The sequence below is a fragment of the Monodelphis domestica genome, chromosome 4 (genome assembly GCF_027887165.1).
Source record: "Monodelphis domestica isolate mMonDom1 chromosome 4, mMonDom1.pri, whole genome shotgun sequence".
In the NCBI taxonomy this organism is placed as follows: Eukaryota; Metazoa; Chordata; class Mammalia; order Didelphimorphia; family Didelphidae; genus Monodelphis; species Monodelphis domestica.
In genome coordinates, this window is record NC_077230.1 from 71,728,223 (window position 1) to 71,741,945 (window position 13,723).

General features: G+C 33.8%; 1 protein-coding gene across 2 annotated transcripts in view; it reads left to right on the forward strand.

The window, feature by feature from the left end:
- NECTIN3 (nectin cell adhesion molecule 3) overlaps window positions 1–13,723 on the forward strand; it is a 203,227-nt gene that overhangs the window by 49,782 nt on the left and 139,722 nt on the right. For both annotated transcript variants that reach the window (XM_007493645.3, XM_001362333.5), the window contains exons 3-5: window positions 3,578–3,874; window positions 8,755–8,872; window positions 13,287–13,438. In XM_007493645.3, the coding sequence (XP_007493707.2) occupies window positions 3,578–3,874; window positions 8,755–8,872; window positions 13,287–13,438 (567 nt within the window). The remainder of the gene's footprint in view (window positions 1–3,577; window positions 3,875–8,754; window positions 8,873–13,286; window positions 13,439–13,723) is intronic.

Here is a 13,723-nt window from a genome sequence, read left to right on the forward strand (position 1 = left end):
GTAATGAAAATTACGGATATGGGACAAATAAACTGTTTTTTTAAAATTAGCTTTGACCTTCTAAAATATGCAAAAATGACATGTTCCAAGAAAAAATGACATATAATTGAAACAGTTTGATTTTTATAGCTATCATTTGTTGCTATCTCAACCAGTCATTAATTATAAATTTGCTGGATATAATCTTTGTGTAATATTTAAGGAAAAAATTATAAGGACCATTCTTTGAGCTAGTTATCTTTCTGTAATTAAAATTCTAAAATCATTCCTATTCATATAGAAGGTTTTAAAGAATTTTCTCTAAAGAAAAAGTTCATGAAGAAAAACTTTTTCCTTCACCCTTCTTGAGCACTTAAAAGTTGAAGGGGAAACAGAGATTAGGGAAAAAGTGGGTTGGATGAAAAGGCGCTTCTCTTTTTGTGAAAGAGACAGAACCTTTCTACCTGCCAGATATTTAATCAGTAAATATTTCATAGAGGTGGTAGGATAAAAAACAAAATTCATAGTTCTGAGGAATAAAGCCTTGCTGAATGTGATGAGAAAGAAAAGTGAATATGTGTGTATTTGTGTTTTAAGTTACCTTGTCTGATCTAAAGGGAAAGGGGGCAAAAAGTGAGATACAAGATAAGTGATTGTTAGAACTGACTGTAGAATAATTTAGTTGGTCCATTATTCTTATAGTAGTGAAATACTTCTTAGTAATTCCTTTCTTTAGCAAAATAAAGGAAAAATATTTTTTACAATATGGAACTAATAATTTTTTGTTAATGTTTTCCATTCTGTTTGTTAACAAATGCAATTAGAATTAATAAATTGTCATGAGATTATTCTAGCTATTCTGTAATGAAAGATATATGCATATGGGTATTATGCTTTTAAAAATTGCAACTTGACTTTTTATGCATAATGAGCACACACAAATAAAGAGCACTATCTGTACATAAGTTATAGTCATACACACTTGGAAATGTGGTTTCAGTTCAAATGCTAATTAAAGTGCCCGCAAAGTATTGTAGTGACACAATAGAAAAAGCATTAGATTTGTGTCAGAAGATAGGGTTTTAATCCACAGGACATGGAGCATGTCATTTTACTATTATACAGGGTCGCAAAACCCTGAATACAGAAACAGAAATTATAGTCTTTTTGAAATCTTCATTCTTTTGTTTAAAGTTAATTTTTTATTATATTTCAGTAGTTATTGAAAAGGGCCTATGCTTCATCTTCTTAGAGAAGGCTTTATGTCTAAGTACTTTATACGTCTAATACATTTGTGAGATGATTGATAGTACAGAAAGATAGAAAATTCTAGATGTAGGGAGAAAGAAAGAAATTACATGGGGGGGGAGGGTACAAGTCATGCTTTCATTAAAAAATTAAAGATTGAGATACACTTGCCATATAGGTCAACTTTTACCTTTGCCATTAACTTAGTTCATCCTGCTTTATTAGACATGGCACTTTTCCCCAGCATGTTAGATGCTGTGACTGTTATTGCCAGATGGCCAATTGAATGTGGACCCATGGTCCCACAGGTAAACAGTAGTTTCTGCTGTAGGTTCTTTTTAACAAACTACTTTTCATCCGGCAAACTCAACTCCAGCTGTAGCCAAACTGGCCACAGAGTTAGTATCAGCTAACAAGCCATGCAAGACCACCTCTCCTTTCATCCCTACTCAGCAGGTGGGTTGGTAGAGGTTACTTCCACTACTGAGCAGGAGGACTTGGAAATCTCTATGGAAGGACTCCCACTAGTATAATTTTTCTATCTATTTCATCCTTGAGCTCCACTAGTTTCTCCTTTAGAAATTTGGATGCTGTCATTTGATGAATACATGTCGAGTACTGATATTTCCTCATTGTCTATACTGCCTTTCATCAGGATAGGATGTAATAACCTTCCCTATCTCTTTTAACTAGATCTATTTTTACTCTTGCTTTGTCAGATATCGTGATTTTGACTCCTGCCTTCCATGGAAGGAACTGGAGGATAAGCAACTGTATCTTAGCTGTGAGAGTACTCCATGGGATCTTTACAGAGTTGGAAGTTGAACACACTATTTGGAAGAAAATGTTAATCCGAAGGCATAATACTTTTATATTTTGAGTCTGTTCACTTATATTCAGGAGTAATTGTAGAAAGAGGGATGTGTTGCTTTTTTAAAACAGTTTGGAAAAGGATATACATGGGAGTTAAAAATTCTAGGGAGCAAGATAAGCTTTAGTTTGGTAAAAGGTCTTCAAACTACCCTATAGGTGCCTATTTATTTACAGTGGGTATAGTTCAATGCATTGTAGGAGATTAGTATAAATACTTTTCTGCAGGCATCCAAGATTGACCCCCTCTACGAGAAGATAGCTTCACAGATGGCTCAATGAAGATCCCAATACATCTTAGAGAAAATGTAAAAATTAAATAGCATTTCCTTTTAAGTTGACAGATAGTACTGTTTTTGTAATTTGATTCTCATTTAATCTATATAATTACCTAATCAGCTGACATGTTACTGTGTAAACATATATCTCTATTTAAAGGAAACCTATTATGTGGAAATGCATACTTGTTAAATTATGAAAATTATGCTTTCTTTGGTACCTAATTCCTTGTTTATACTACATAGTAAAGAATTTCTAAAAGTTATTTAGTCATAGAGTAGCAAATATAGCTCTCATCATAGATATTTAAATAAATACATGAGACGATGTTTGGAAGTTTAAAAGGCCTGTCTTCTATATTTAGAAGTAGACTTAAGAAGCCAGAAAATGCCACGTCTTATAGATGTAACTCAAAGGAAATAATATTCTATATAATCACTGTTGATAATATTTAAAAAATAAAACCACTTTGATTTTAAGACTGTATGATTTTTTATTATATGTTTAAACCAATTTTTCCCTATAAGAATATAGCTAAAATATAATAATGACACTATCATAAAATCCTATTCCACCATCATATCACAATGTGAAGCTGATCTTAGGTCAGTAAAGACTGGGCCATTGGAACATAAGCACAGCAGAACAAATTCCTCTGTTTTGGAAAAGGCTTCAGTCTTAGTGATGGGCTTCATAGGGTGCCCAAGTACTAGCCTCAGGAAGTTGGGAGAAGCATCTTGCTAGCTTGGCTATAGCATAATGAACTTTATGGACAAAAGTACCTTTTGAAGACATCCTATACTCCGTTATATAGAGAAGTTATAATCTTTGTTCATCTCGAAACTAATATAGTTACACACTCTTGACAAAATGATATATTTATGACAATGATTAGTGGGAATGTTGATTCAATTGATAGAAATGCATCTATAGCCAACTTTTAGGAAAAGAACCTCTGAATTAAGATGTGCTTATTTCAGAGTCATCTAACCCTAGCATGGAGACATGTGAAATCGGGACTTGTTGATAGGATTTTTTTTCTACTCTTCTTTAATAATATAGCAAATTACCTACAGAGCTGGCAATGACACTGCCTGGGAAGCTACCAACTCAAGAGAGGTATTACATGTTAGAAGTGCTTGATTTGATATGAACAAACATTCATTTTCAAGTTTAACTTTTTTTTTTATTATTTAAATAGTTGAACCCACTGTGAGCTTAAAAAAGGGACCATACCCTTTAATTGATGGTGGAAATGAAACAGTAGCAGCCATTTGTACAGCAGCCACTGGAAAACCAGTTGCACAGATTGACTGGGAAGGTGATCTTGGTGAAATGGAATCCACTGTAACTTCTTTTCCAAATGAGACAATGACAATTGTAAGCCAGTACAAGCTTATTCCAACCAAATTTGCTCGAGGAAGACGTATAACTTGTGTTGTGAGGCATCCTGCTTTGGAAAAGGAAATTCGATACTCTTTTATGTTGGATATATTGTGTAAGTAATATCCATATTTAACCATAGACATTACATTCAGATATTTCTTGAACATCTTTTTCTTCTAGGACATTTTCTGATTGTAAGCTACAAATAATTAAGATATTTTGATTACTTAAAATTTTTTTGCTTTATCATTGACATTTTATAAGTGAACTTTATTTTTGTACTTGCTAAACATTGATTTTAAGTCATTTGAATTAAATTTTGATAATTTTTTAGATTAGTAATAAACAAGTACCACTTTATCATTTATCAACTTAACCATTTGTAAGTATTTGAGTGCTTTACTCTATGCTTGTATACTCTGTAACTAAATTATTTTGAAGGTGATTGTTCTGGTGGTACTAAATTAAAAAAAAAGTTGATTATGATAGTTATACTTTTGACCTTGTTGATAAGAATTGTGTGAATATCATAAGGAGTTAAATGGTTTTTTCTAGAAGTTTTTGTTCATGTCTTGCTTTTGCTCTCATGATAACTAAAAATATGGGCAGGCAGATGTGTGTCTATATATCTCTGAGTACATATATGTAGGTATTTTTGATAAACACTTTCCTTTATGCCTTTTTATCTTTTCTAAATGTGCTTGTCTTAAATTTTGGATTTTATTCCAAAATAAATTAATTCTTGCATATTGAGGAACCATATGGTGCTATGGAAAGAACACTATATTCTAAGGAGTCAGGATATTGGTCATATTTACAGTTTTGGCATTGACTTTCCTCTTCAGTCTTGAACTCACTGAACCCCATTGATCCTGAGTGTCTTCCTTTTCAAAATGAGTATTGAACTAAGTGATCTCAGTTCTAAAATTCTTAATTCATTTATTTGTTTAAATTTTCAAAATACTTAGAGAAAATAAACAATTGATTTTTAAAGTGAAAAAGATTTTCTTTTTTATTAGGTTTTCATGAAAATATATTTGGGGATATTCTCTGACCCATAGTTATTTACTTGAGTACTTTTAGGTTAGTGATAATAGTTAAGAATGGGAGTGTTGTATATTGACAAGTGAAAGTGAAGCTTTTGAACATCTTGAGATTAAGTTCAGAGGCAGGATTGTCACTTACTAGTTTTAGGTCTGTGGGCAAGCCACTAATCTCTAAGGTCTCAGGCAGTGCTCTAAGATTTTAAGTTATGAATGAACTGCTTAGGATACCAGTGATGAAGGTTTCTCCTCCTTCCCTCCAATCTACCATTAACAATACAATATAATATGTGTGTAATTTTCACAGCATGTTTTTATTTTAAAGAAACCAATAACCTTATCACCCTTTTTAAAATTCTGTCAAAATCAATCCAAATTATGTCTAAAAGTAACTTGGAAAACATAATACAAATTTTTCATCAGGGTTTATCTACTTAAGTATCATAATTTTATTGTTTGATGCTTAGATCTAAGAAATCCTTGAAATGGTAAAGAAAAGTTTGGATTAGGAAATCACTGGACTTGGGTTCAGATTTTGGTTCTGTTATTCTTTTTATATGTGTCTTTGACCACAGCCCTTTATTTCCTTGAATTTCAAATATGTGATTGGACTAAATGGCCTGAAGTCTCTTCCAGTTTATGTGTCTATGATTTTTTTTGATCCTGGTGTTTTTTAAAATGTAAATCTTTCCAGATTGAATTTTCACAATATGAGCTATGTAAATAAAAGTTTTTAAAAATGTTTGTCTTTTATTGTCTCTTCCAAACCACATATTTTTATATCTTTCCTGATGACACCCATATATCCATGGTCAGCTCCAACCCCATTTTTACTTCTCTCAAATATTACCACCTAATTCTAACTTTACACACTGATTTGAAGATTAATTATTTGATAATCTTCTCCCTCTAATACTACTTCATTTGGTGATCTCATCAACTCCCTTGGATTTAGTTACCACCTCATGATGGTCATTCTCAGATCTGCCTATTCTACTCCAGTCTTTCCACTAACCTTCAGTTTCACCTTTCCAATTGCCTCTCAGGTATTTTGAGCAAGATGCCTAGTATTGTTTTGTCCATATGGAACTCATTCTTTTCTCTCTGAACCCTACCCCTTAATGCTTATGAATGTAGGGGTCATCAGCATTCTCCCAGTAACAAACTAGAAGTCATCCTTGATTCTTGCTCTAACACCCCCACCCTCCCCAACCAGTCTTTTGCCAAGGTCTAGCAATCACCGTTACATCATCTCTGGAATATACTTCCTTCTCTTCTCTGACACTGCCACCATTCTGGTGCAAGCCCTCATCCCCTCATGCTTGGACTATGGCAGTAGTTTGCTGGTGGGTTTGCCTTCCTCAAGTGCTTCCTCACTTCAGTCCATCCTTCATTCAGCTGCCAGAGTGATTTTCTTAAAGTGCCAGACCAACCATGTTCTCCCACACCCTGTCCTCCCCTGCTTCCCAATAAATTCTGTTGCCTTCCTAGCACCTTCAGAACCAAATACAGAATCTTACTTGGTGTTCAAAGCCATGAATAACCTAGCCCACCTTCCCACACCTTTCAAGGTACTCCAATCTCACAGCTCTGGATACTTTTTTTCAGTGTGTCCTATGCACCTGGAATATTCTCTCTCCTCATCTTTTCATCTTTGCCTCTTAACTTCCTTAGTTTCTGATAAATCCTAACTAAACTGTTACAACCAATCCATTTTAATTTTAGTGCCCCACCCAATTATTGCCTACTAATCCTGTGTGTAGCCTCTTTGTACATGTTTGTTTGCTTATTATTTTCCCTGACAAATTATAAGCTCCTTGTTGGCTAGGGTTGTGTGTTTTTGTTTTTGTTTTTAATTTTTATATTTCCAATGCTTTGCACAATGCCTGGCACATAGTCAGTGCTTGATAAATGTTTATTTTGTTTTTATTTATTTTCATTCAGTTGTTTTAATAATATTTCCACATAAGTTCTCTGAAGTTATATGATCCATGTTGTTTCCTTCTCATATTGTTACCCTTCCTTCTCTCCCCCCCTCCCAGAGCTGAGAAGCAATTCAATCTGGGTGGATAAATGTTTATTGACTGACTTATAATAAGAGTGGTAACTTGCTAAATGAAATGAATTTGTAATTACTTCAGAGACCACATCTGATTTATTGCTAAATGTGAGCCCTGTATTTAGGTATTGTACCTATTTTACTATCTCATTCTTCATTAAATTTCAGATAATTTCAATTTTAAAATTGTTCCTAGAAGAGAAACAGAGAGATAGCACAGATAACTGATTCTTACTTCTCTTCATAGCCTTCAATACCTCTTAACTTTTTAATTAGACATAAATTTAAGGTTCCATTCTTAAATACTTTTAATATAAAATTTTTATATCTACCCTTTTCCTTCTGTTTCTAAGTAGAAATGGATATTTTTACTGTTTATAATAAGTATTCTCTTATGATTCCTTCATTTGATTTCTTGTACTCAAAACTACAATTAGAAATATTCTATACAGACTTTTTATAATGATTCGATTCCATTATTGTGGATTTTGTTATCTTTGGTTTCAGGGTTTGTTTTTTCCCTCCCTTGTATCATTTTTTTCTTTTTTTAAAGTAAACATAATTTGGAGGGAGATGTTTCAATTCATTTAGTATACAGACATTTAAAATATGATAGTGTTCTAAGGAGAATACTAATACATGAATGCTTTTTAAAAAATAAGTATTGTATTTTTTATTTCTTCAATCTCTGAAACTTGAGGCTTCACCATCTTTATTATAATTATCATTTTTAACCAACTTTGAATTCAATAATGTGCCTTTATTCCTACTACTTCTGCAGGCTACTTGAGCAACTTTACCATATTTCATTTCCATGTAGCATGTAAAACTATAGCTTTCATTTTGAAGTAAGAAAGTAAAAAGAACTCTTGATTTTCTTTTTAAACTTTTACCTTCCATCTTGGAGTCAATATTGTGTATTGGTTCCAAGGCAGAAGAGTGCTAAGGGCTAGGCAATGGGGGTTAAGTGACTTGCCCAGGATCACCCAGTTGGGAAGTGTCTGAGGCCAGATTTGAGCCTAAGACCTCCCTTCTCTAGGCCTGGCTTTCAATTGACTGAGCTACCCAGCTGCCCCCTTGATTATTATTTTTTTTAAGACAAAAAAATTGCTTTTAATAGACCAGTTCTTAAACATCATTCTCTCAAACCCAGTATATCTCTTAAAACTGGTCTTCCTCACCCCCATCTTTTATACCTTTATCCCCTGTATTTTCCACACAGTAATTTATACTACTCTTCCTTCTTCCTTTAACTCTTTTGCAAAAAATGGATAATAATTAGTTCTTCACAAAAGGACTCTGCAATAGGCCATTTAAATTGGTTTCTTTTATACTCTAGTTAAACCTTTTTGGAAGTTTTGTGTGTATTTGTATGTACATACTAAACCCCTTTGCATAAAACAGTGAGTAGTAGTTGGCAAGATATAGGTTCACTCCTACCTTTGATATAACTTGCTGGACTTATGACTGAATATGCTTTTAATCCTCCTGAGTCTCCATTTCCTTAATTGTAAAATGCAAATAACAATAATATAAATACTTTTTAGACTTGCTCTGAGGATCAAATCATTGAATATGTGTAAATTATGTTGTAATTTAAAGCACATCACATGATATTAGTACTATTACCACTACCACTACCTACTGTTTGTTATATTGAACAACTAAACCTTTTGTTTCACTTTTGGTAACAATTTGGTTCTTGAATCCAATCATTTCAAGTTAATATTATTCATAAAATTAGAATGTTGGTTATACTTTATCTAAAATAAATAAGACCAAGTTAAAATCTTTTTTATATGGAGATGTCTTATAAATGTATTTGTATTATTAGCTCATTCCAGACTATAATATTGTGTTCTTCATTAGTCATGTGTTTATATTTTATAGATGCCCCTGAAGTTTCAGTCACAGGGTATGATGGGAATTGGTTTGTTGGAAGGATGAATGTTAATCTCAGGTGTAATGCTGATGCAAATCCACCACCTTCACAATCTAAATGGAGCAGGTAACAATATTTTTAACATGTAAAGGAGAAAACTTTCTGTAAAATATTTTTTAAAACTCAGATTGCAATTCTTTGTGTGCGTGCTTCACTTAACATTTCTGTAATTGATAGCTCTAAGCTCCATGAATCACTGCAGGTGAAAGTACTAAAACTAGACCTTTGATTTTTAGGAAGAATATAGAATACACAATCTGATACAAAAAGGCAAAGAGTAAATCCAAGAGGCAAACTGCTGGAGGTAACCAGAAGGGATGATAAGAAATGTCCTTTGTGTGAGACTAGGGCAGAGGAGAGGAGAATAGAGGGATGATGTTAAATAAATTTGATGTGATAATTGAAGAGAATGATTGCTCCTGGTTATTGCCTTTTTTTTCTTCAGCAACTATGAGTCTGATATGAATGAGAGAAGAGTGGAGTAGGTAGCTTAGAGAAAAGTTTTGGAGAAGATAATAGAATCCTTGATTTCAAGCTAGGAGATGCCTTAAAGTCCTGTCCAGTGGTACCACTTAGAAGGCACCATTTCATCTTCCTCTCTTGTTTCACATGTGATTGATCTGAGGCTCAAAAAATTAAGTGGCTCCCATGGTGATAGGAGTACTAAGCCATAGCACAAGTATTTGAACTGAGGCCTCTGCCTTTATTGTGCCCTGCTGATGTTGAAGAGAGTTGGCATGCCAGCCTCCAGGAGTCACTCAGAAAAGAGTCACAGGGTTAGCATGACTCAGGTAGGGCTCAGTGTGGTGAGAGAACAGATATTTTTGTAGATGACCCAGGCATCTTGTCACTCTCTCCAAAGGAGTTAAGCAGCAGTGTGGTAAGAGTGGAGAAAACTAGAATGGTGGGGCTGATGGTACTTATTGGAGTGTGTAAAGGGATAAGTAAGACAGGAGTGTGGTAGGCTAATAAGGTTATAGTTTTGGAACTGTAAAAGATATTAAAGATGGTCAAGTATATTTTACAGATGGGGGCACCAAAGCATGCAGAGGGTAAATGACTTGCTCAGGGTCACACAGTGTTAGATTTAAAATAGTTTTGAGTGTTAAATAGTTGTAGATAAGAGAGTGAGAGCCATAAACTGTGATAATTAAAATGTTTTGGGAGCAAGGGAAATATATAACAATTATGACCGCTGAAATATGTTTTCTACTGTGTCTTGGTTTTATATAAATATAAGATGGTCGCTAGGGAATATATTCCCAATTTATGAATATGCCCAAGCCAACTGGGTTTTATAGAGAAATTTAATTTATAATACACTGATTAATCAATAGAAAAAGAGAGAAAGTAAGAAAGGAATAAGAATTAATAAATCAGTCAGTTGGTTTTATCCCTCACCCAAGATCTCTCTAGGTAAGGCTTCTCATGCCAACCTTAGGCTCCACCTTCAAGAGAGCCTCCTTTCAAGTAATGTTCCAGAGAATTCTCCTCCTGACTCCTCCTGAGTTCTCCTTCCACAGCCTCCTTCAAGACCTCTCCAGGAGCTCTCCTCTCTCGGACGTCAGACCCAGCTATCTTTAAGGAAACAATCTCTAGATCCTTCCCCTCAGTTCTCACATCTACCAATCACTGTCGATGTCTCCCCTGTGCCAATGGTGGCTCTAGCTTAACCCAGGACCGCCCAGAGGTCTGACCCCTTTGCACATATCTGTTGAAGGTCCTATTCTCAAATAATTAAATCTTGATCTTTGCTGCAGCCCTTCCTAAATCCTTTTACTCTGAGTAGGGTGGAGATTGTAGTTTCCAAGACCTGGTTCTGTCATTCCAAGTATCTCTATTGTATCAATTCTAAAATCAATCATGACTCAAAGAACTTCCTGTTCTATGCTTAAGCATAGGTCAAAACCCTTTCCATTGTTCAGCAAAAGGTTTCTGTCCTAAAGTAGTCTTATGTAGGGAAGAGAAGGATCCTTCCATGCCAAGGGGTTTCACATTCCAATAGAGTTCTTACTATCAGAGATTTTTTTAAGTATGAAATTTTCCAATGGGGAAATTTCCAACATTCGTAAGTCTAAGAAATTTTAAGGTTTACACTACCTGTAAAACCTTGGACAACTCATTGAATCTCGCTGCTTAAGCATAGGTCAAAGCCCTTTCCATTGTTTAGCAAAAGGTTTCTGTCCTAAAGTAGTCTTAAGTAGGGAGGAGAAGGATCCTCCCATGCCAAGGGGTTTCATATTCCAATAGAGTTCTTACTATCAGTAGGAAATTTTTTCCAAGTATGAAATTTCCCAATGGTGAAATTTCCAACATTCATAAGTCTAAGAAATTTTAAGGTTTACAACAGCTATTAAATATCTGAGGCTAGATTTGAACCCAGTTGTTCTTAAGAACAGCACACCCAATCCACTATATCATCCTGTTGCTCAAAGGATTTAAAGGTAGAGAATAGCACATTGAACTGTGTAACTATGGGGTTAAATTTAAAGAGAGAAGATGAGATGGGAGTGGGTATAAGGGTCTGAAATATTAGAGATGGTGAATCCATTATAAATTATGTTAAGGAAGGATACTAGGTACTAGAAGGATGAGGAATGGGGACAATCAGAAGGATAGGCTTGGCTTTCTCACTTCTCACCTGAACTCTGAACTATAGCTGTCTTCTGTAAAAGCTTCATAACTGGTCTCTCTTTTTTTTAAACTTTCTATTCCTTTTGCTTATTTTTCAATTACATGTAGAAATTATTTAACAGTTGTTTTCTGTTGGTCTCCCTTTGTAACTGACTCATTTCTCCCATGAGTTTTATAGCAGTTGATATTACTCCTTCTTAAGCACTCCTCTTAACTGCATTCTTTCCTTGCTTAACCTTCAGTGGCTCCTGAAAAAAAAATACAAACTCTTTAAGTGTACATTTCAGACCAATCACAATATGGTAATGAGCTACCAGCTGTCTAGTTTTACTTTATATCCTTCTATGTAGTCAGCACTCTTGTCTCCTGCCTTCTGTACCCTCTGGCTAAGGTGTACTCCCTCTCTCTGAATCTCCACCTTTCAGGATCCATATCTACTCTCTAGGCTCAGCCTTGGCCACCTCCTCTTTTTTTTTTATTTTTTTAAACCCTTATCTTCTGTCATAAAATCAATACTAAGTATCCATTCTAAGGTGGAAGAACAGTAAGGAATAGGCATTTGGGGTTAAGTGACCTGCTCAGGGTCACACTGCTAGAAGTATCTGAGGTTACATTTGAACCTAGGATGTCCTACTTCTAGGTCTCTCTCCACTGAATCCTGATTATGTTACTGCTCTCTTCATCTTCATATTATCTTGTATTTACGTATCCAGGTAGTATTATATATATTTTATTACATTATATCATGCTATTCATCTTATATTTATTTTTCATTATATATTTAAAATAAGTAATACTTATACTATTATTTTTGTGTATATGTACATTATACAGTTTCCTCAGAACAATGTAAACTACTTGAAAGCCAAAGCCTTTTTTGTTTTGGCTTTTATATTTTCTATTCTTAGCATGGTGCCTTCCACATTTTTAAAAGGTGCTGTTTTATTGAGTTGATATCATTTGAGTGTTCCTACATCTCAGGATTTTTCTAATTTTATTGAAAATTTAAAAATAAATGGTTTACCTTAACCATCAAATACTTACAAAATGTAAAATAAAGAACAAAAGTTGAAATATTTAAAGTTCTTCAAGAACTTTTTTCTCAGTTTGTTCAATATTTTGACTTACCTCTTTAATAGACTTGTATTTCAAGAGAAATTGTAATGATCTTTGCCTAGTAACTAAAGTTTTATGACTCCGAAATTATAAAACTGTTGTTCATTTAGAATGATTTTTCTCCACAGTTGAAGTGAATAAACATTAAAGTGCTTACCATGTGATAGGCTCTGTGCTAAATGCTAGGGACATAAAAAGAGGCCAAAAAAAAGTCTCTGCCCTTGAGGATCTTACAGTCTAACTGGGGAGACAACATGCAAATATATAGAAAGCAAGCTTTATATAGGATAAATAAGAGATAATTAAGAGAAGGAAGGCATTGGAATTAAGAGAAATTAGGCAAATATTTATAAAGTAATAAACATTTAACTATTAACATTTCCTTTGCTAATATTTTGAAATTATTTAGATCTGATTTAATTGATATAGTGAATTTCCAGAGAGAAAACTTTTCTACTAATACAGTCTGACAATAATTAATAATCTTAGATTTTTCTTGTTTTTCTTACTTGGAGATAAAGTTTTTCTTGTTAGGCGGTAAAGTAACTTGCCTATGATTATATCACCAGTCTGTATCAGGGTAGAGGCTTGAACTGAGATATTCCTTACTCTTAGGACAACTCTTTGTATATAAGACCTTTTGCTTCTTCTCAAATACTAATGTTTTCTGTTTTAAATAAGTGAGTATTAGTGTTTTCTAGGAATGTCAATATCTTTGAACATTTTTCAGATTGGATGGGCAGTGGCCTGAAGGTTTAGAAACTTTGGAGAATACTCTGTATTTTCTCAATCCACTGACTTACAATTACTCCGGTGTTTATATCTGTAAGGTTACAAATTCCCTTGGCCAACGAAGTGCCCAAAAGATCATCTACATATTAGGTGAGTTGCTATTTCCCTATATAATACAAACTGCATTAAAATATTTCTCAAAAGCTTTAAAGATCCTTTTTTCAAGTTTCTTTTGTTAAAGATTTTCAAGGAAAAGAGTAGCTTTAATAAAATATGCTTATTTAAAATAATTTATTCCTCTACTGATTAATATAAAATGAAGTTGTTTTCTTGCCCTTTTATTTGCTTTGAGTTTTCAGTTCTAGCTGTCAAGATTAATAACATTGATTGGGTTTAAAAAATTCTGCACTTGCCTCACTTAGTAAAGAAATTACC